Source organism: Lepidochelys kempii, chromosome 8 (assembly GCF_965140265.1).
Source record: "Lepidochelys kempii isolate rLepKem1 chromosome 8, rLepKem1.hap2, whole genome shotgun sequence".
Lineage (NCBI taxonomy): Eukaryota > Metazoa > Chordata > Testudines > Cheloniidae > Lepidochelys > Lepidochelys kempii.
In genome coordinates, this window is record NC_133263.1 from 7,116,093 (window position 1) to 7,139,070 (window position 22,978).

At 52.9% G+C, this 22,978-nt stretch overlaps 1 protein-coding gene across 1 annotated transcript in view; it reads right to left on the reverse strand.

Annotated features, from left to right (window-relative positions):
* Positions 1 to 6,897, reverse strand: part of SLC6A7 (solute carrier family 6 member 7) — a 30,516-nt gene extending 23,619 nt beyond the window's left edge. Inside the window, exon 1 of the mRNA XM_073355338.1 lies at positions 6,616 to 6,897. Coding sequence (XP_073211439.1) covers positions 6,616 to 6,648 — 33 coding nt within the window. The 5' untranslated portion in view covers positions 6,649 to 6,897. The remainder of the gene's footprint in view (positions 1 to 6,615) is intronic.
* Between the last annotated feature and the right edge of the window lie 16,081 nt (positions 6,898 to 22,978).

Below are 22,978 nucleotides of genomic sequence, written 5' to 3' on the forward strand. Positions count from 1 at the left end.
GGGTCCCTTTTGGCCCGCACCCCAGAAAAAAAAAAACAGACCAGCAACTAAAACGTGACTGGAAAGCCCAGTGCTGACCGTGCCGCTGACCGGCCTTGCCAAACCCGCCCAGCACTCAGACAGCAGCCGTCCCAGCAGGTGAAATGCTGGTGAAGCCTCCCCGGCCTGTCCTCCGGCCCCCTCTTCCACTTCTCTCCCTCTCTTGCGGCTGAGCTAGGGCTGCAAAGTTCCTGCTGCTCAGTTTCCATGGAGATGAGGAGCTGTTGGAATGGAGAACGCATGTGTGATGTTTAGCCAATCTGATCATTAAACACAGACCTGCCTGGGACGTGTGGGTTTGCCCAGATGGTTACACACCTATATGCCTCATGCCTGCCTCACATTTACATCCATGCATGCACACATAGACATACTTACACATGGGCACACATCATGCACACGCCTGCGTACCCATGTGCAAATACACACACCCACATTCTGGCAAGCTTGGAAAGAATATCAACCTAATACATAGCAGCAGCGTCCAGCAGTTTGGACAGAATTCTTCTGAAGTCTCAACAAAAAATCCAGCCTGAAGAATCTAGACTGAGACCAAAATAGTATCACTAAAAAAAAATAAAATAAAAAAATGCAATGATCATTGAAGACACCATTAAAAACCTACCAGTCCCTGCTGGATGCCCCTATAACAATACAAGGGCTAAATGAAAACCTCCAATAATTCAAACTCAGAATATCATGCAGCCCTGTTAGTACATCAGATGAAAAGGAGTACTTGTGGCACCTTAGAGACTAACCAATTTATTAGAGCATAAGCTTTCGTGAGCTACAGGTCACTTCATCAGATGCATATCGTGGATGAAGTGAGCTGTAGCTCACGAAAGCTTATGCTCTAATAAATTGGTTAGTCTCTAAGGTGCCACAAGTCCTCCTTTTCTTTTTGCGAATACAGACTAACACGGCTGTTACTCTGAAAATACATCAGATGAGTGGCTTGAACGCAGCACTGACCACATCAAGGAAGCCTTTCTGAAGCAGTTTCATTTGGCTCTTCAGTTCAGAGACTTCCCTGAGGTATGGTCACAGACTAATTGCCCCAATACACATAAGCAGCGGTGACTTTCACTCACAGAAGCACCTGGGTTTGCCGTAACACCAGCAAATTATTCTGTAGCCTCCTTAATGAAAGATTTGACCACTAACGAAGTCAGCCAGGAGGGTCGAGCTGGATTCCTCACTGAGAACCAACCCCCCGCTCCCTTACCACCCAGAGAGCACGTTCACAGATGTGTGGACTGGTAACCAGACAAGGGAGCTGTCTGCTGTGGAGGTTTTTAACAAGCTTTTGACTCAACCTGGTGCAGAGGGCTGAACCTTAAAATGGGAAGGAAAGGGAACGAGTGCCGCAATGTATGACCCTGTTAAATCCATAGACCAATCATCAAACATAACTTAAAAATAAACAGCACAAGATACGGAAGCCCTTTAAGCAAGAAAAGGCAGCAAAACAACCGGGTCACCTCAGGCTGCCCTTTTCCATCACGAATGAGCTTGGCACTCCCACCAAAAACCACAGTGGCAGGCAGGTGATCCGCTAGCACCTCTGCAAGACAGTCGCCAAAGGCATTCATATGACAGCTGCCACCAAGCTAAGTTTGACACTTGCCCAGTCCAGAATCAGTGACTGCACACAGAAGTGGAAGCCAGGGGAAAGCAAAGCAATGCTGGCCCCCCCAGTGAGCAGTGACTGCGAGCAACCTGGGGTGGAGATGAACTCTCTACTGTCATACACAAAATGCCAGGGAGTGGGAGAAAGAGATTCCCTCACATTATTGCAAATAAGAAGCACATTAAAAAACAATGAGGAAAAACGATGCCTAAGAATGGAGAGACCCGGCAGAGCTGGCGTCAGGGGACAGAACAACCTGCCACCGGGTCAAGGATGACCAATGGACCTAGGGGTTCAAATCCTCATAATCCTGTGAAGCTCCATCTGGGGTAGACTGTACCTACTTGTAACAGCGGCTGGAGGGTCTTTGGCAACACTTGTATTCGGCACCGTTAGTGAAATTCAATAGTGACACTAAATCTGCACTGTCTGGGGAAAGCTGGGGTTCATCAAACATTGGACCCGCTTCACACAAGGACTTTCATGAGCTGTGGGGCCCAACTGTGCACAGCACAGGGGCGTGGTGTTGCATATGTGAGTACACGCCGTAAGGAGCGCTGAGGGGGCCGGGGAGTGCAGCAGGACCTGATCCTGCATCGCAGAGAGCACTGCTGCCCAATGACGCCAGCCTCACAGAAGGAGTGAAGCCGGACGGTTTGCCCCAAAGCCACTGAAATCAGTGGCGGGGCTCCCATTGATATTTGAGCACTGAATCACGCCCAAACAAAGACACCTGTAGCTAAGAACCTTGTGGACATGCTGCGGTGACGATTAAGACTCTCTCTCCTCAGAAATGCCCATTCTCTGCCCAGGCTCAGCCTCTTATCCTGGCACCTGTGAGTAAGGCACGCAGAGGGGCTCTAGACTTCTTTCTGCTCTGTGCAAAGGGCTACACCTCAGACTTAGCTTTCCTCACACCTTGTGCAGCCTCCACTTGCTCTTGTGCTGGACGGAGCACAGCAGCCTGGCACGTGGGCGGTGAAATACAAGCAGAATGGACACTGACCGGTAGTGCCCCCCGGGAAATCTTTAAAACAAGACTTGAGCATAAGAGAGGGGTCAGGACGAGGCCGAACCTCACATCCCAGCCCTCTCTGAACTTCCTGGGACCCACCCCAAATCCCAACCCCCAGCTCTGGTTGTGAATTTTGGGCCCATCTCCAGCAAAACCCAACTCAGACCTTTATGGAAGCACTGGTTAAGGGAAATCGGGTATAAAATCCATCAAGCATGAGAGATGTCTTGTTTTCTGTTACACCTGAACTTCCATCCATTTCGGAAAAAGACCTTAAACTCCCAACTCATGGATGGAAAGTGGATCAAAATCAGAGGGAAAAGCTCTTGAACTATCTGAGATGTGACCCCCCCCCCAAAGCCAACACTGTGTAAAATCTCTCAGCAATTGTACTGGGCTCCTTGGAGGAAACTTGATTTAAGAGATAATAACAAGTGTTCAAAGGTTCTAGGTGACAATGAGCACATGGGATTGTGGAACGGTTAAAAGGCCTGATCCTGTTATCCCCCTGCCATTAAGTTCCATGAGAGTTTTGCCAGGATAGGGCCCAAAATGTTCTGTAGCAAAACAGCATGAATAATGGGGAAAACAATCCTGGAGACATATATTTTACTTGAGCTGGTATTTCAGGAACTAAATGTATCCCTGAATCAAAGTTTAAAATTGATCTCTATCAGGCGCAGTGATTGCTCATATGGAGACTTTGGAAGAAGGTAGGAAAAACTTGCCTATATGAACTTTTAATGGATCTGGCATTCACTTTGTCATCCAAAGCAGTAATTTATGGGAAAGTGAATGAGAGGGAAGAGCCCAGCATAAGCTGGACCCTGCACTGAAACATCAGAGGGAGGGAGGAAACGTAGAAAAACATCCTACATTGTGCTGGGCAGCATAAGAGAAAAAGTGAACTAGGCAGAGACTTACAATGAGCAAAGAATCATGGGTAAGGGGTGATTTTACTTTAGCTCTCTAAACAGATATATATTACACAGATTATTCCAGGGAAACCTGTTGCAGGAGGTCAGACTAGAAGATCACAGTGGTTCCTCTTGTCTGGGAATCCATGAATCCAGGCTCAGTTACAGATGAGAGCAGGAGTTCTCAAATCTTTTCATGGTGTGGCCTACATTTCAATAGTGAGATTATCTCCTAAACCTCTCCCCTCCCATTCACTACAGTACATCCCCGCCTTCTCTCCCATTCCCAATCCTGCAATGTCCCTTTGGTAGCTACAGGAAAGAAACATCTGAATGTCTGTCTAACTGTCTTTTAATGTGGATTGGCAGCTAGAAATAAAGAGGAGCCTGAACCATATGACTAGCTCATGGAGGATCAGTCCATCAAGGGCTATTAGCTGAGATGGTCAGGGATGCAACCCCATGCTCTGGGTGTTCCTAAGCCTCTGACTGCCAGAAGCTGGGAATGGACAACCAGAGATGTATCACTTGATAACTGCCTTGTTCTGTTCATTCCCTCTTCTGAAGCATCTGGCACTGGCCACTGTCAGAGACAGGATACTGGGCAAGATGGGCCACTGGTTTGACCCAGTACAGCCATTCTTATGTTCTTAGCTAGGTAACTGCAGACCATTGGTGGTCAACAGAGCACAGTGTGAGAACCTACATACAAGGCTGTAAATGGCACCTATGGGATGGAACAGTAACGGTAGTAGGTGTAAATAGAGAGAGAGAGGTATGGAAAGAGAGTGTTTATACCTCATTCATTTACAGAGAGGGGAATTTAATTTTCAGTCGATTGAACTGTCATTATTTGAGACAAAATCACTGACAAAATAATTATATATATTGAACAATAAGCAAGCCTTCCACAAGAGCAGCGAGAGACAGGGAGGGCCAAAGCAGCCAAGGCTGGTAGAATGACCGTATGTCTTGGTTTTACTAGGGCAGTCCTGGTTGTTCATACCATGTCCCGGTGTCTTAGGAACTTCTTTCATCATACCTGAAATGTCCCATGTTTTCGTTTCAGCCATCAGGCTGCTTGGACTTTTAAGAACTACAGAATATGTGGTCAAGACCAAGCTGGAATCCAGTCTGATAGGAAGAGTCGGGCGGCATGAGCACCCAAATGGGAGAAGGGAGAAGTTGAGCAGGCGTTCGCGACACTTGTAACACGTTTTGTGATACGCTCAGACAGGCACTATGCCGAGCGCTATTCTAGCAGGAGCAACCCCAGCCCCCACTTCTTAATGAAGCGCACTCTTCTCTTTCAAATGAGCGTTGGGGGTCTGGCGGGAGATTGGGGAGCTGGGCACCGTGGCAGAGAGAAGGGCTTGGTGCAGATGGAAAAGCTCCACACGTGCTGGAGAACAAACAGAGTGCTGGAGAAGAGAGAGAGCCCAGAAGTAAGAGGAAGAGGGTCAAGGGGAGAGACAGAGTCTGCGAAAGCAGGGCCTGAAAGCAGAGGTTTAATAGTAGGTTCCTAGGCTGAGAGTTCCAAAGGGGCCGGAGAGGGAGCGGAGTGCCCAGCACCTATGGGATGACAGACCCCCTCAGGGCCCTCTGAACTCCCACCTTATGTGAAGAAAACTCCCTTCATGAGACCCAGTGTAGCCAGGCATTAGGGCTCAGTCCTGTCTGGAAGCAAAGGGAGAGATGGGTGGGAGAGTGCCCCAGTCACATTCGCTCCATTGTTTGGTCCCCTCGCGAGGCAGAGGAAGAGAGGCAAGTGGAGGGGAAAGGGGAGTTTTCTGGGGGTTGAAAGGTCTCTGAGAAAGGGGGATGCTTTGGTAAGGGCGGGAGGGGCCACGCGAGCTGAGGGGGGATTTAAAGATGAGACGGGGTGAGACAATACCCCCTTTATTTGAAACTATTCTGTAAAGAGCCTCTCAGCATTCTCCATGTCTTGTTAGCTGGATTCATTTAAAGAATCCCACCGGTTTCCCTTAAGGTCTCCAGATGTTCCCCACACAACCTGGGAATCGCAAAGAAACCTGCATCCAACTGGCCGTGAGGCTTCAGGGCCCAGGCAAGGGAGCTATGGAATCTGACAGGAATAAGCCAAAGGGGTGACATTTCCTACCGGGGTGACGTTTCCCTTTCCTACCGGGGTGACATTTCACCTCAGCTGCCAGGGTCTCATCCAGGGCAAATGGAACATTTGTGCCCTTTTGTGGTCCTGCATCTGTCTGGGAGGGGAACACCACTCCCAAGAACTAGACTTTGAGCCGGGGGGAGTCTCTTTATCAGCCAAAAGTCCAGCTGCTGGCAACTGAGGCAGGGGAGCTGGCTGGAACATGCCAGGGAGAGGACCAGTGCCTGGTCTGGGGAGGATCAAACTGCTTCCTGTCCGCTGGCCAGTCTGCTAATCCCAACAAAAGATCACTCGGGCCCTACTCCCTCCCCAGAGCACCTGTGCCCGCCCCACATCTGCTGCATCTGTCCCACCTTGGGTGTGATGCCAGGCATGCAAACCACCCAACACCTCGAGGAACAGCATGTTCCACCTGAGCACCCGCCCCGACACAACATGAACCATCCCGACGGAAACACCTGCTCGCTAGGAAAAGCATCTCCACGACGAAGCTGGCGGGCGAACGTGGGACCAGCCAATTAGCTGCACAGCGCCGGGCGTCGCTATTTACTGAACTTGCTAATTAAAGAGAGCGAGAAGAGCTCGTTACGAAATGACAGCCACCCACCTGCTTAATCTGCTACTGAGCCAGCTTTGGCTCCCCAAAACAGAAAACTCTGCTCTTCCCAGGTGCAACGAATGACCGTTAATAAGTACCCGAAAGAACCCCCCTACCCCAGGGGGAGAGGAGATGGAGGTACTGTGAGGCTGAACGTTAGTCCCCTCGACCTGCCTGGTTTGCATTAAAAAGGCATCCCCATGCTGGTCAGCCCTGCAGCTTTCCCCCTCCTCTCCTTCCCTGGCATCTCATTCTGTGTGGTTACAGATTGCTGCTTCCTACCTCCCGGAGATGGTGCTCCTGGACCTTCTTCATCTCTGAAGCCCTGCTGCGATGCTTCCCCTGCCTCTCCGCGCTCTGACACCTTCGCTCTCCTCGGAGACCGTCTCTACGGCGATGGGGAGGGAGACGAGTCCGGAAAAGAAAAGGAAGAATCCCACTTCTCGCTCTCCGGCTCTCTCCTCCTCGGCTGGGTGTTCCTGGCACAGGCAGACGAGATGTTAACCCTGTCTAGAATGAGGCAGAATGAGAGAGGGATGCCAGGCAGGCAGGGTGCAACCATAAGGGTTGGCAAACAGGTTTGCTCTGAGTTGGAAATCGCTGGGTGGGGAGCAGCAAGTGGGAAGAGGAGGGATCCCAGCAGGCTGCAGATGGGCTCTCCATCAAAAGGGTTTCTGCCATCTGCGGGGTCTGTGGGCTGAGTCCTGCTTCGGGAAAACAATGAGTTCCAATGAGGACAACCCCGGTGGCTCAGGGACTGGAGATCCTCAGTAACCCAGTGAGGGAATGCTCATTGGGTGGGAATAAGGAGGAGACCAGAGCTGCATCACATGTGGAATGAGTGTGCTGGATCTCATTGTGGTCCATCCCGGTCATGGATCCGGCTGGCAATCTGCCAATGCTGGCCACCTATGCCCGAAAGTGGCCCGGGATTGGATCAGCAGGCCATGTCACAGGTGAGGTTTGAGGTGGATGAGCTGTGGGGGGCACTGGAATAGCGGGGCACAGTAAGACGGGGCTGAAATGCTGCGGGGGGCCGGGGGGGCAGGACTTTAATAACAGGGTGTGCTGCTGGTAAGGGTCGAGCAATCAGCAGATACAATGGGATCAAGCCACTAAGAGTCGGCCTAGATATCCAGAGAGACTAGACTCATGGGGTTCATCCAATCCGCACTGACTGGGCTCTTCTTTATGCAGGCCCTGCGATAGCCCATGCAGAAGGCACCCCAGGGTTCTCCAAACATCCTGTAAGAGATGGGCTCTGAGACAGGGAACTCCGAAGCACAGCTGTAAATGTCAGACACTGGCGAGTACCCCAGCAGCCTCCCTGGACAGCGCGACAGCCCAGCAACATACAACAGGGTTAGTGTGTCTGTCTGGGAGCAAGAGCTGATTCCCCAGCAGGAGAGGGGAACATGTGAGGGAAGTCCCTCTTTCTGGTTGTAGAGCTGTCGGCCAGCATGCAGGTGCAGGACAGAAAACCAGACGTGTCACGCTGCACCTCCCGGTTCATTCCTGCCCGTATTTATTTCCCTTCCCCCAAAGAGACATTGCCACAGGAGCCATCGCCTGCAGCAGCCGGCGCTCCAGGGAACAGTGCTAGGACAGGGGCTCTCAAACATTCTCATAGCGCAGAGCACCTCTTCCTAGAGAGATGGGCTCCCAGACATCTCCCCTCCTGCCATGTCCCTGGGATAACTACACCAACTGCCAACCCACAAAAGGAACCTGAGGGACCATCAGCAGCTGGAAATAAGGAGGAGAACATGCCTCATTTACTTATTGGCTTTTCTCTGGTGCAAATTACTGGAATCTGAACATCTCACATATGCTAATGAACTAATCCTCAGAGCACCCACGCCCGATGAGGAAGTATTATGACACCCTTATTCTGGGGAAACTGAGGCACAAAGTGGTTAACTGATTTGCCCAAGGTCCCAGAGGTCTGATGCAGTGCTAGGAACAAACCTCAGATCTCCTGAGTTCCAGCCCACTGCCTTAACCACAAGCCCATCCTTCCTCCCACGCAATTAGTCAGCTCTCCAGGAACCACCTGCAAGGGTTGCATAAATCATCATTTGTCCCTGGATCACAGCTGAACACCTGCTAAGCTAATGGGCTGATGCTGTGACTTCCTGAGGCAGGACTCTGGGCACTGGCAGCATACTGTGGTGGCAATTTCCCAGTTGCACAGAATCTAAGACTGCATGCACATAGGCACCGGGAGCCCATTCCTTTCCTCCTGCTTCCAGAGCAAGAAAATCTTTAACATCCCCAACTCTGTGTTCCAGCCTGAGACCCCAGCACAAACCGAGGCTGCAGTGAGACACAGAGGGACAGTGCTGGGATGTCGGGGAAAGATCCCCCCCCCCCCGGGCACAGGCGACATTCCCCCATCCCCAGGCTGGGGCATGAGAACGACCCAAGCAGAGGCAGCTCCCAGAGAATCCATCCCAGAAGCTCTGAACAGTGGGGGAGAGCTCTTTACTTGATCTCCAGCAGACAAGCAGCCATGTCCGAGGTGCCCGACAAAGCTGCCTGGAGTCTGTGTGCTTAGTGAAGGCTCCCAGTAACCTCAGCCTTAGGCCCCCGTCTGCACAGAACTGGGCTAGCGCTTGGCTGTGCCTCCCGGTTCTATCGCGCGTTGGCCCCGTCCGCACTGACCAGTCACAGCAGGTTAGAAATGGCCTGAAATGAGTTCCAGACACAGGCCCCCACCCGAGGGGGGCCAGGGGACCCTCATACCCACAGGCCAACCAGACTCCCCCTAACATGGAAGGGCTACGGAGAATATGGCTCTTTCCCTGCGGTCCCCATCCTCCAGTGAGAGACCCCGCTGGGCCATGGGCTCTCTGAGGAGCGGGGGATGTTGCTGCATACCTCAGCTGGTCTGGACACCATGATCCTGCCCACCCCACCCCTCGCCCTGTAAAATCCGACGGATCAGATCAGATCTGGGCTCCTTCTCTCTCCCTTTCCCCTCCCTCCATCGTGGCTCTGCTGCTGTCATTCTCTCCCCCTCCTGTCTTGCTTTCCTCCCTTCCCTTCTCCTCCTCCCCTTTAGCCCTCCTCTGGGTGGGAGCTGGTTTCCAGCCCTGCTCTGCCCAGGGGAGTTGGGATGATGGGCTTTGGCGGCTGCCATTCCTACAGGGGTCTCTGCACAAGGCCCAAACCTGGTGTCCCTGCTCCCCCTGCTGGCGGAGCTCTGCAGCAGGCCCAGTTCGGAGGATTCTTGCAGCATGGGAGCAATGGAAATAATTAACTGGCGGGAAGGGTTGATTTTAAGAGGGGGAGCCGCTTCATGGTAGTTAGGGCTGTCGGGGGCAGGAGCAAACCCCAGGGAGGGAGAGGGGTTATTTAGGGTGGCACGCAGGGGTATAGTTCGGGCGACATGTAGCAAGCAGCGATGTAGGCGGGTGCTCAGCGGGGACCTGCTGGCAGTGAGCTGTACCAGGCTGAGCCATACAATCTCCAGCGAAGCGCTGGGACACTGGGATATTTTAGGACATCGGCCCCTTGCTTGGGGCATTTTGCTCCCAAGCAGGCAAAGCGATGGACAATGCAAGGACCAGCTCTGTATTGGGAGGGGACCAGCTCCCCTCAGCAGGGCTTGCCCAGCTCTTATCGCTCTGTTTCAAGAGCGAGAAGCAGGAATCCGCACAGTAAGGAACTGGGCCGCTCTCCCTTCCGTCAGGGCTTGCTCTGCTGGTTGTTAGAAGCCCAGGAGGAGGAATGGGCAGAGACTTCTTCAGCCCAGACGTCTCTGGGGCATTTAACAGACCGGCTGCAGATTTGAGGGACGGGCGGGGGGTGCATCTGGAAGGACTTGTTGAGACTGGAGAATAATACCCGACAGTGCTGGGCGTGAGCCCGGCATGGCCATTGTAACAGTGGGTAGGGTGAGCCAATGGCCTGAGTTATTGGTAAGACCCCACTTTTATGGAGTATCCCAGTGAATTATAACCGTGCTGGTATCTTATCCCATGGTGTCTTATCCCACCCACACTCACTGCTGCAAAGTAACCCTGGAACCCCAGTGGAAGGGCCTTCGGGCTGGGCCCCTGAGTGGCATTTCCCTTTCGCGCTGGTCCCGTTGCTCTCTTCTAATCCATGCGTCTCTTCAGCCAGGCTTCTCTGAGTTATGGGGAGCAGACGCCAGGGGGAGGCTGCTTGACCTGTCATTGGCCACAGGCAAAGTACAGTTCACATTCCCGGGTACTTGGAAATCCTTGCTGGCTACTTAGTGGGACCAGGTGTCCCTGAAACCCAAGGATGTCCCTGTTTTCCTCCCATCATGTTGAGCCAAATCCACAGGGGGCTGAGGAGGACAGTTGCTTGACTGAGGAGAGGAAGAAGTGGGTCCCCTTCTCTGTCTCAGCCTCCCTGATGGCCACCAGAACCATCTCCAGCGCACTATCTCCCCCTCTCCAGGATAGCTGTCCTGGTTTGCCCTGTTAGAGGCAGGTAAGTACCACATCCCTGAGGCTAATGAAATCTGGCCTTTGTTTTCTGCTCTCCCTCCCCTGCCCCCGGAGCTGGGTTCTACATGTGCCCTCTGCACGACAGGGGGCGTGTTACAGGCCAGGACATCATAGAGTGAATGGCTGAGAAATCCCTACAATGTGCCAGCCCTTGGGGGAATTAACTTGAGGACCCCTCTGAACATCACTGAACTCCTCTGTCAGAGCTCTAGGCATGAGGGGGCAGGACCATCAGAGCACGGTGGCTTCACAGACATGGGTAAAGATTCCAGGGTAGGTCCCGTTTACCCCCCCCCCCCCCAAATACCTTGTCAAACATGATCTGTCCAATACAGGGCCTGGCAGCCATGCTGCAGTGGCTGCTAATCTAATGGGAACGTCCCCAAGAGCCGCTGAAGCCATGATATCTACCTCCTGCAATCTGACACTCCATGTCTGTGCGTGAGAGCAACTTTGCCCATAGCCGGCTGCAGCAGCGTCTGTCCTCAGATGGCAGGAGCACTGGTCTTGCAGTAATGCCCAAAGGTTCCAGTCAGGATCATTACGGTTATAATACTTTGCGTACAGCATCCACAGATCTCAGTGTGAGTTATGAACACCCATTAGCTAAGCCACACGACACCCCAGGCAGGGAGGTCGCCACCATGGGTTGGTCTAGGACTCTAGATATATTTAATTCAGTCTCAGCATGGGATGGGATGGATGAGATGGCCTCTTGAGGTTCCATCTAGCCCTACATTTCTGTAATTATCCCCATTTTACCAGTGGGAAAACTGAGGCATGGTGCAGTGAAGTGACAGCAAGTCAGTGGCCAAATCTGGAGTGGGATCTTAGAGTCCTGACGCCCAGTGCCCTGCTCTAATCTGGGCCACAGATGGGCTCCTGTGGAGGGGAAGCAACTACAGGCACTCCTTAGGGAAAGACGGAGCAGCTGCTAGAGAAGGAAATAGTCCCTGGGGCTGGCGGTGCCCCCGGAGCTGGGATCCAGCTTTGGGAAGGGCCTCACGCAGGCAGAAGCAAGGTGTCTGCACTTCCAGGAGCTCTCACACCTCCTTGGCACTCGCAACCCAAGAGAGCAGGGGGTCTGCGGCTTCAGGGACTGTCTAACGGGATGCCGGCCCGGTGAGCATGTTAAAGACATGGAAGGCACCGCCAGTGAACAAGGACAGCTTGATGCCACCTGGCTGCAGTGCCGCAGCCGACGTGCTATTTCTGAACTGATGAGAGCAAAGAGGTCAGGCAAGCTGCAGACATCACTTTGAACGGAGGTGCTCCCTTTCTTGACTGCTGGAGGCTGCATCATCACCGATGCTAACGAGGCTCCTATAGATCACCCATGTCTGTAGCAATAAGTGAATGTGACAAAATATTTGTTCAGTGCAACCCCCCTTGCTGTCTACAGCTTGGCAGCCAGCCATCTGATGCGTAGTACGGGGTGCCTGGATTGGAATTCCTGCTCTCTCACGGACGTGCATGAAGCCAGTGAATTGTACCCAGGTGACATCGCCCTCTCTCCGTGGGTGCTGGAACTAGGGGCGCGGGGGCGTGCTGCAGCACCCCCTGACTTGAAGTGGTTTCCATCATACACAGGTCTTACAGTTTGGTTCAATGGCTCTCAGCTCCCCCACTATCAAAATTGTTCCAGCACCTTTGCTTCTCTCTGCTGTCTGACAGTTGGATAAAACTTTTCACTGGGTGGACTTGTTTTGTGCTGTACAGCGTATAATAGCTGGGTAGGCCCTTGGTGACATGGGGGGCGGGGGCATTATTTGGATCACTCTATCCAGCTCCGCCTTGTGAATGTGCAAGTGTTCTCCTGAACCCTCCAACCTGCTTAGGTCTGAGGATGAACAAGGAGCGTAGAATTTGTGTACGTTGGGGAAGGTATTAGATTAAATGATAGAGAGCGAGATTTTCAAAGTGCCCAGGGATTTAGGAGCAAATCCCATGGATTTCCAGTGGGATTTATGCACCTAAGTCCCTTTAAGCAGTTCTGAAAATCTACCCCTAAAAGGAAAAGGCGCCTACACATAAAAAGAATTAGCTACAAGAGCAAAAGGATGATGCAGTGCCTCAAAGTTTGCACAATTTACCACTTGGAGTCTACGTTTTATGATCTGAATTTCCCAGTGGGAGTGGGTGGAGCTGAGTGAAAAATGTATCCAGTGAATTTCTCCTCTTATCCTGCTATTAGAACAAACAGAATGCCAGATCCCATTTTTTTCAGCTGTATTCCCTATTTGGGAATACTCTGTGACTGCCCCTGCCGCCCCCACATACACCAATTTTGTTAACTCCATGGATTGCTCAAGAACGACAGCTCTTTGCAGATCTTCACTTTTGAGCTACATTGATAGGCTGTGAGAGGGCAAAGAAGTCACATGGTATTATTTCTGTTCCCGGATTGGCTGAGTGTGCAACCGCGTAGATTCATAGATTATTCAGCCGGAAGGGACCACCACCCAGATCATCTAGTCTGACCTCATGCACAGAACGTTCCTGAATTAATTCCTGTTTGAACCCCAGCAGACCTTGTAGAAAATACATCCAACCTTGATTGAAAATTTCCAGTGCTGGAGACTCCACCCCAGCCAGTGGTATGTTGTTCCAGTGATTAATTACCCTCAGTCTTTCAATTTTGCACCTTATTTCCAGTCCGAATTTCTCTAGCTTCACCTCCCAGCCATTGGATTGTTGTCAGACCTTTTGTCTTTTAGCCCGAAGAGCCCATTTTCAGAGGTCTCACTTCTGGCTTACACTGTGCCTCGGCAGAACCAAGTTTCTCCCGTCGTTTGCATGTGCAACTTTGAGCTTGCCTGGAATATTTGTACCAGTGAAAGCCAATTGCATGAATGTTCATGGACAGTGGAAACAAAGCACCTGCCATGAGCAGTGGGTGAAACTCGTGATGTCAATGGAGTTGGGGCCATTTGCTCTAGCAGAGAATTGGGTCCAAAATGGGTGTGGGTGAGACAGATGCAAATTCACTTTGGTGCAGACCCGTGTAAGGTGTTCTGCAGAACCGGCCCAGCTCTGGCAGTGGGAGGGAATCTGCTACTCCAGCCGGTTTGGGCCCATTCAAGAGGAGAATCTGAGCAGATCAGGGATTGCACTTGGAATGCTGCTAAGATTAATATCAGGTAATAGGCTAAAAACCCAGACCTGGTGCAGGTGGCAGGGCCTCCACTGAGTTTAATGGGCTTCCTTCAGGGCTGCTGAACCTGGACCTACACTGTAGCAGAGATGGGAGGGAGTGGGGGCTGGATCTGCAGATTGGGAGGCTGGGATTTGGTGATGGGATAGGTCCCGCAAGAAGGCAAAGTGGATCTGGGACCAAGAAAGAGGCAGGGGGCCTAGGAGCAGCCGCAGTTCTGTGTTAAAACCATTGCGATTCCCTGTGCAGATCCCGCCAAAGTGCCGCCTTCTGCTGCTTTCCCACCCTCCTAACTCCCCAGACGCACCGGTTGCGTGTCAATTCTCAGCCCCAGAGTGGAATTTATGGCCACTTTCTAAACCCGTGAGAAGACGCGTTTCTGATGGAAAGGCTGGCACAGTCCCCACCCCGCCCCGCGGTTCTGTTCTGTCCCGGTAGTGCTGTGATCGGCAGAGTCTGCCGGTGCCTAGCCAGCCCCCCGCACTCCTTCCATCGTAACCCTCTCTGCACAGCTCCCGAAGGCCGCCAGGGAAATAGGGCCGTACAGGCACTTGACTAATGAGGAGGCAGACACTTTCTATGGAAATGCCCCGGGGAAATCGCTTGGCATCGCATGGCAGCTTTTCAAGGACTGAATGGTGCCGAAGGACCAGGAGCGGGTGCTACGGGTGGAAGAGGGTGCAAGGAGGAAGAGAGCCCACCCACACACCCGGTGCATACACAGGCTGAGCACATTTGCAGTCTATACAGGGTGGTGCAAAGTTAGCAGCACCCGCAGCGCTCCAAGCCTCTCCTAAGAGGGTGGGCAGGGGCATGGTCATATCTCAACTCCTCCCTTCTGCGGCTGTCTGCTGGGAAGGAATGGTGAGTGGAGTTGCAATCGTGCAGTGCCCCAGCCATGCTACCCCGCCCCGCGCCCCCCGCCATTACTTACTATTATGCTATAGAGCAGGAGTGGGCAAACTACGGCCCGGGGGCCGCATCTGGCCCTCCAGCCATTTTAATCAGGCCCTGGAGCTCCAGCCAGGGAGTGGGGTTGGGGGCTTGCCACGCTCCACATGGCTCCCAGAAGCAGTATCATGTCCCCGCTCTGGCTCCTACGCGTAGGGGCAGCCAAGGGGCTCAGCACGCTGCCCCCACAGCTCCCATTGGCTGGGAACCGCGGCCCGTGGGAGCTGCAGGGGTGGCACCTGCGGACAGGGTAGCGTACAGGGCTGCCTGGCTGCGCCTCTGCGTAGAAGCAGGAGGGGGACATGCCGCTGCTCCTGGGAGCTGCTTGAGGTAAGCACCACCCGGAGCCTGCACCCTGCCCTGACCCTCTAGTGCACCCCAACCCCCTGCCCCCTCCCTCCCTCTGAACCCCTCGGTCCCAGCCCAGAGCATCCTCCTGCACCGCCAACCCCTTATCCCCAGCCGCAGCCGGAGCAATCACCTCCCTCCCCCCCCCTGCACCCCAACCCCCAATTTCATGAGCATTCATGGCCCGCCATACAATTTCCATACCCAGATGTGGCCCTCGGGCCAAAAAGTTTGCCCACCCCTGCTGTAGAACCTCAAGGGTCCACCTGAGACTGTGTGTACCCATTGTGCCAGGTACTGTCCTACGTCAACCCAGAGTGCCTGGCGCCTTTGTCCTTCCATCGGGGCAGCGTGCCGCTGCACCTCTCCAGGGCTGGCCTTTGGCCTAAAGTCACAGCTGAGCACTGAGAGGACAAGCCTGTACAGTATCAGGGGTGGCACACATCGCTGGTGAAAGTGAGGGGCCGATTGAGCTGGCTGGTGTAGCCAGCCATTGTGCAGCTTCCCCTGCAGCTCTGCCCCTGCCCGTCTGTCCTGCAGCACGCCCCCCGCCCCCCCGCCAGTCCCACTCACAGGCTCACTTGAGCAGAGGCTACGTTACACAGGCATCTTGCAATGGGAACGAGTCCGTAGGTGACAGAGATGAGGACTGCAAACACATTTTACCCAGGAATTGGAGCCAAGGCCCTTGGTGAAAATTGGTGCAGTAACTCCCTGCACCCTGGCTGGAAGGCGGTTTGTCGCTGTGCCCACCTGGGACTCCAGAAGGAGTCAGATGTTTCATGTCGGGCATTGTCACAGCTCCACCCTTTCCGTTCCATGCACTGATGCTTTGTTTGCATTTTGCCACTTTTTTATCTCAATCAACCTTTTGACTTTTTCCCCAGGGATCCACCTAAAACACACAACAGCATTAAAGAGAAGAGGTGGGTGTCTGGTTGTTAAAATTGCCCCAGCACAATGTCACCAGGGCATATACCTAACTGATTAAAAACAATGCAACATTTAGCTGAACTGATATCAAACTACAGGCTTGTTTACAGGGAGGAATTTTACCAGCAGAACTATACCAACATAATTACACACTACAGTGATACTGGTATAGCTCCACATGGGAACAGTCTTATTCTGGAATAAGAGGATCTTTATTCTGGTTTAGTTTATGTCATTTTAAAAGCAATATAATCACACCGGTATAGTTTCTGGTCAATTTACCCATGTAGACAAGCCCTAAATGTAAAGAGATTCGCCTCCACCATCAGCAGAAGTATGCCCTGGCAGAACCCCCCACATGGGCAAAAGCCTGGGTAGCTAAATGAACTTTGTCCTTGTTCTGTCAACAGATCTGAGCTCCATTCGAGCATTGAGGGCCCTCTTCTGCAAAAGTATTGCCCTAATGTGTCTTCCTGCAAAGAGAAAAACAAATACTTTCATTCAGAAATGAGAGTAAAGAATAAAGAAGGAACCAAAGTAGAATCTCTAAGAGAGAGCATGGTGTAGGGGTCTCTATAAAGGGCTGCAGCTACTCTGAGAACAAAATGGCTGCTAAACACTGCACACAGGGAGAGATCTTAGGCTCTGGAAGCTGCAGCACACCTAATAATCGTAATAATAATACCAAGCTCTGTTCATCCATAGACCTCAAAGTGCTGTACAAAGGAGGGAAGCATCAGTACCCCCATTTTACAGATGGAGAAACTGAGGCACAAAGCAGGGATACTTGCCCAAGGTCACCCAGTCACTTAAAACCTAAGGCATCAGTTTCAAAGCTGCATACGCTGCATGCCCCAGCGCCCAAATGTTCACTGCTCGGGAGTGTAAGTGACAGCACGGCTGTCGATTTTGGCTGCTGTGACAGAGCATGAAGAGAGCTGCTTCCTCTTGTGCTTCCTGCTGAGGTGGTGCCAAGCCAGAGCTCTGAGGGCAAGGCTGGGCTGAGCTGCTGAAAACATTTGCCCTGCTGGGGTGGCAATCCCAGCAACCATAGAGAAACATTTCACAGTTTTGCCACAAATTTTCCTGGCAAGCTTTGCCTGTGGCCAGACTCACTGTAGCTTTACGTGGGAACTGAACTGGCCTGGGTGCACAGGGACTTGTGACAGACCAGGCCATTTATGGCCGAGAAAACACGTCCGTCCCTCCGGTGACTAGCTGAGTGCTGTGAGCGGGTGAAGGAGAATGCTCCTCTTCTTCCTCCTCTTCTTCCTCCACTCAGCCCTGGCACTTCTAGGCTTGGCGGTTCATAGCCCTGGCACCTGTGGGCTTGCTGTGTCAGTTATGAGAGTAAAAAGATTGCTTGAGTGCCGGCACCTCTTTCATTACAAATTAAGCCCTGCTTTGGAGGAATTGACTTTGGGATGTAAATCATCATAACTGAGGAGCTGGCCCTTCGTGTCAGTAATGGGGCTGTGGATTGGGAGGGGAGTAGGGAAACATACCAGCCTCTGCTCTGGGCCCATTGTACTGATCCCAGCTGCCTCAGACCCTGGGCAAGCGGGGGCTATTGTTATTTACGTGATTGGTGCTTTACAGCCGGGTCTGAAGAGCAAATATCAGTTCTCTGCTGGTGTGAAAGGCAAAATTCCATTGATGTGACAGACGCTGGGGTCATTTGTACCAGCAGAGAATTTGGCCTTTCAACTTCTCTGGTCCCAGAAAGCTTATAAACTGCACCGTCCTGAGCCAACTGGTCTAGCTGCTCCGCTACCATGCCCCAGCCATCCTGCAAGCTAGCAGAGAGCCCCTGATCTCGGGACACAGGTGTCCCAATTCAGTCTCCACTTTGCAAGACGTAAGAAAGGAGACAGATGTCTCAGGGCACCAGGTAGTCACTGTTTGGTAATGTACCTGTTTGGAGACTGTTGGCAGGGTGGCTGCGTGTTGGGCTAATTATATTTTGTGGGTTTACTTTGTAAAGAAGGTGTCTCCATGCAATGATTTACCAGGATAGCATGAGATCAAGGAAATGGTGCTGAATGCCTCTAGGAGCATTGAAAATCCTGACGTGTAAGGGGCTGAGATATATACACACACCTGCAACACACACACGGTGTGGCCATGCTCCTTGGCCTTCCTCAGAGCCACCCTGTAAGTGCCAGCAGCCCAGTCTCTGTCCTGTCTGCCAGCGCTGGGATGAACTGGGAGCAGATGTGCAGTGGCCGCTGGCAGCTGGTAGGACTGGGGAAGGAAAGTGAGTGCCTGCCACCTGCTGGTGGTGCGCCTGTCACGGCGACACGTGGCATCTGGCAGAGCTGCCCGGGGGGAGAGTTTGTGTGTATGTGTCTGTTGGGGAGCTGGCTCGGTGACTAACGATCAACTTGCTCCCACCTTCTCCTCCAGCTACAGTCATTGACCAGTTCAGGGCAAACAGCAATATCCCAATGCTTTCGAAACCTAAAGCCCCAGCAGGGACCTGGACAGATGCATTTCATCACCCTGGGCAAGGTGTGTTCTGGGGTTGGGGGCACATTTATTGCCACTTCCCGAAGCTGCCTGCTCCCTGCACACACATGGCCAGCAGGAACCTGAGGGCACAGCGGCTTCATGGACTTTTACCCTGCTATGCAAACAGTCAGGCACCTGATAGGAGTATCAGGTGGAATTTCATCCCGACATCGTAGTGCAGGAACAACCTGCAAACGCGTCTTCTCTCCCTCCCCCAGGGCCATCCCGTCCCAGACCCGTCCCTCCACCCCAGCTCTCCAAGATGCCACCTCTCCTTCCTGCAGCTCTCCCTGCGGTACCACTGCTCCTCCCCCATGGCTGCATACCGTTCCCTTTGCCCACCTGGTCAGGGCCCACTCCCCTTCCAGCCCAGTGCCCTTCCTCCCCTGCACACCAGTGCTCGCACACGCAGACTTGCAAACCTGCCTGTCACACACACACACAGCGTGATTAGCCTGCTATCTCCACGCCAATGGTAGGATGATGGCAGAGGTGCCAACGGGCAGTGATGGAAAGACCTGTTCCAGCCACTGACTGGTGTGTGCCAGTGAGGGAGCAGCAGGGGCCTTTCTCTCCCCACCAGCTCTCACAGCTAACCTGGTGTGTTAACAACCCAGGCAATCCACAGCACCAACATTCAGCTGCAAGCCTGGGCTGGCTGGAAGGAACTTTGCTGCTTTGTTGAATGCTCTATTCGTGTAACTCACCCACCCCAAACCTTGGTTTGATTCCCCCTTCTCTTAACTTTTCCCTGCTCTTGTCCTGCCGGTTGAAAGGAGAGACAGCTCCTTGAGACACTCCAGGTCCAGGCAGCACTGGGGAATATGTCCCTGCACAACTGCCCCTTCCCAACCCCTCCCCTCCTATGAGACCTTCAGAGCTAACCCAGAATCTCTCCTCTGGCAGATACCTTCTAGTGCAGATATTAGCCCAGGTGCTCAGAATCTCCCATCTCCTTTACCCAGCTCACCCAGACCCAGCTCAGGTGTGCAAGGATGGTCCAGTGGTTAAGGTGCTAGACTGGAGCTTGGGAAGGAGGGTTCATTTCCCGGCTCCATTGCAGCCTTCCTGTGGGATCTTAGGTACGTCACTGAGGGCTCATCTACCTGGGTAGAAAGCCCCACACAGCTGGTGCTGAATAGCTAATAGCTATTCCACGCTAGTGCCCCTTTGTGGGGATCCGGTTAATCTGCTCTAGCACAGAATAAGAGTGTCTACACGAGGCAGTAGTGCAGAATAGCTATTGCACTTTAAATTTACCCCCTAGCTCTTGCACACTAACTTCCTTGTGCATTCCCCACGTAGGCAGCCCTTCATCTCCACGTCTCCATTCTCTTGCTGCTAAATGAGGGACACAAATATTTATGGCTGGAAATTGAAGCTAGACAAATTCAGACTGGAAGTATGGTGTACATTTTTAGCAGGGGGTAATTAACCACTGGAACAATTTACTGAGGGGGGCAGCGGATTCTCTATCGCTGAACATTTTACATCAAGACGGGCTGTTTTTCTTATAGATTTGCTCTCGTCCAGCCAGGGATTCATTCAGGCCCGTGTGAAGCCAGAGGTCAGACTAGATGGTCACAGGGGTCCTGTCTGGCCTTGGAATCTGTGAGTCTATGAATAGCTGCTGTGATGACCACCCTGGTCATGTCCCCCTCCCTATACTGCATTGACCCCCCCCGTTCTATATTAACTTCATCATGCCCCTTCTCCAGAGCCCCGCGGAGCTCTGCCCACCTCTCCCCCTTCACCTGCTCCCTGCATTCTCCCTCTCCCACTCGCTACCCCATCTCTGTACCTCCAGCCCCTCCATGCATTAGGCCTGTAGTAAGCTCCCCATGCTTCCCCCGACCCCACCTGCCAGACCCACCTTCACTGCAAAGCAGCTTCCCCACGCCATGCAGGTGTTCCCACCTCTCTCCATGCCTCCGGGGGAGGGCGCTGTGTTCCGTGAGGTGAAAAAACAATAAAACGCACTGCTGATTAATACTGGAGAGGAGTCCCAGGCGCGGGCAATGGCTGGAAAGGGGTTTTCAAAGGCACTCAACCTTGCCCTAACTTTGCCATTGGCAGAGCAAGGCCCCATGTTGAATCCTACAGACAGCTCCACCCCAGCATGCCTGAGTCTGGATCTCCCTCTCCAGGGCCGTGGCAAACAAGGCGCTGGGTTAATATGGAACCAAAATGACGTAACCATCCGGTCCTCCTCACACCAGCTCCTCTCCCCTTCCCCCTCAGGTTACCCCAGAAGCTCTCTGGTGCTAGCAAGCCGAGAACAGCAGGGGGAATTGGCAGGGGGAGTTGTGGGGCTGGGCAGTTGGGAAGAGGGGAGGGTGAGGAGGAACAGTGTAACCGCAGAGGAAGGGCGAGACAGGGAACGGGAGCAGGACCAGGATGTGTTCCCAGAGCCAGTCGCTGCCCATCCGCCCCCGTTCTCCTTCACCATCCCTTCACCGCGCTGCCAGGCACCGGTGCCAGCTGTTCCACGGGCTATCTTGCATCTTCTCTCTTTGTTTATTGTTCTTGATTGGGGAGGGTATTTGGCCTGTTAACCGCCATAAACAGAGATTAGAGGTGAGAAAACACCTATCAGAGGCTGCCACGTTTAGTGGTGGCTGGTGGCCTTGTTCTTTGTTCTTTCCCCTCCCCCATGATGTTACAAGATTACAGCCTTCAGGGAGGTTCCCCCAGGCACGGCAAACTGGCCCAGGAACTGGGAACCAGGACACTAGCTGCGTGACAGTCTCGGCCCATTGATGGAGCCACCTGATTCTTGCTAGGGCCTAGAGGAACTAAATCTCTGTGCACTGCACCCAAAACATGCCTGCATATGCTCGGGGCATTGGGCACTGATGTGCCCATATGGGCCAGGGACACTGGGCACCAGGGAAATGCCTGTATGAGCCAGAAGCACCAGGCACTGGCGATGTGCCTGCATGGGCTAGGGGCACGGCACACTTCATACGTACCCCTGGTGTTAAGGCCCGGAAAACGATCACACTAAAAACCATAGAACCCTTTATTAATGTGACACAGACACTTCAAAACGAGTCAACAAGGGGGACGAAGGGCCCCTGCGCAGACAGCACCAGACACAAGCGTGCCCCCCCAGCCATCGATGTCGGCGTCGGTAGCCAGGTGATTGGGGGCATTAACTTGGCTGGGATCATTGCCTTTTTCCCAGCCTCCACCAAACCCGGCGTGATGAGATGCCTGCCCAAATCTGACAGCCGGCGGGCTGGGAGCTGTGCGGAGATGGTCAGCATCCTGTTGGCAGCTGGGAGGAAAGTGAGAATGGCAGTGTCTTGCTTTGCTGCCTGGAAAACTCTCATTAGTTTAGATCACATCATGTGAATCTGGTCCGAAGCTTCCTCCAAGCCTGTGCTGGATACTAACTGAGACCGTGAGACCATGGGGGTGGGAACTGGCTAGCAACAAATTCACAGTGGGCCAGGTTCTTGCACATTTTTATTTTTCAAGCTGTTTTTTAAAAAAGGATTCCACTGTATGTACAAAACCCTGAGCCGAAGCCCTGAACCAATATAAACATCAATGTTTTGACCCCTGACAGCAGCAGGCAGGGAGTGTCCAGGGGGCAGTGCTCATGTGTCGTGGGATGGGAGGGAGCTAAAACTGCACTGGAGGCTGGACGCAGGAGCAGGGCTGGCCCAGGGAACAGTCCAGGACCCTCTGTGTCATCATTGAGACCTCAGTTTCCTTCCCCCATTGGACTTCTTGCTCTCTGGGCTGGAAGTTTCTGGCAGTACCACTGGGATATTAACCTCGGCCCCAGGGGACTGGGAAAGGAATGCATGGTATTCACCTGCAGCCCCCAGCAACCGACGGGCTGAGCAATGGTGGGGGAGATACAAAGTGGGTCTCGTCCAGTCCTCAGACTGTTATGATCCCCACGGAACTCCAGGCCGGAACGCTGCACCAACCCAAGAGACAGACCCAGAAAAGGCCATCCCAGCTTTGAAACAAGGCCCAGTGTGTGGCAGGACAGGACATCTTCAGAGGGTTCCTGTTCACTTCTGTGGTAGCAGAGCTGCAGATGCTCAAGCAAGCTGCTAGTTCTTTACCTTGGTACTGAGGCCCAGAACCCAGGCTATAATTAAGGAGTGCCCAGCTCAGGGTGGGGGTTGCAAGGCTGGACACAGTGCTCCCCTGCATAGGGCAGCTGGGTGCAGTAACTGTCCCCTGATGTGACAGGGTTTGTCTACACAGTGCCATAGTCCAAACCAGGCCCTGCTGGCATGAAAAT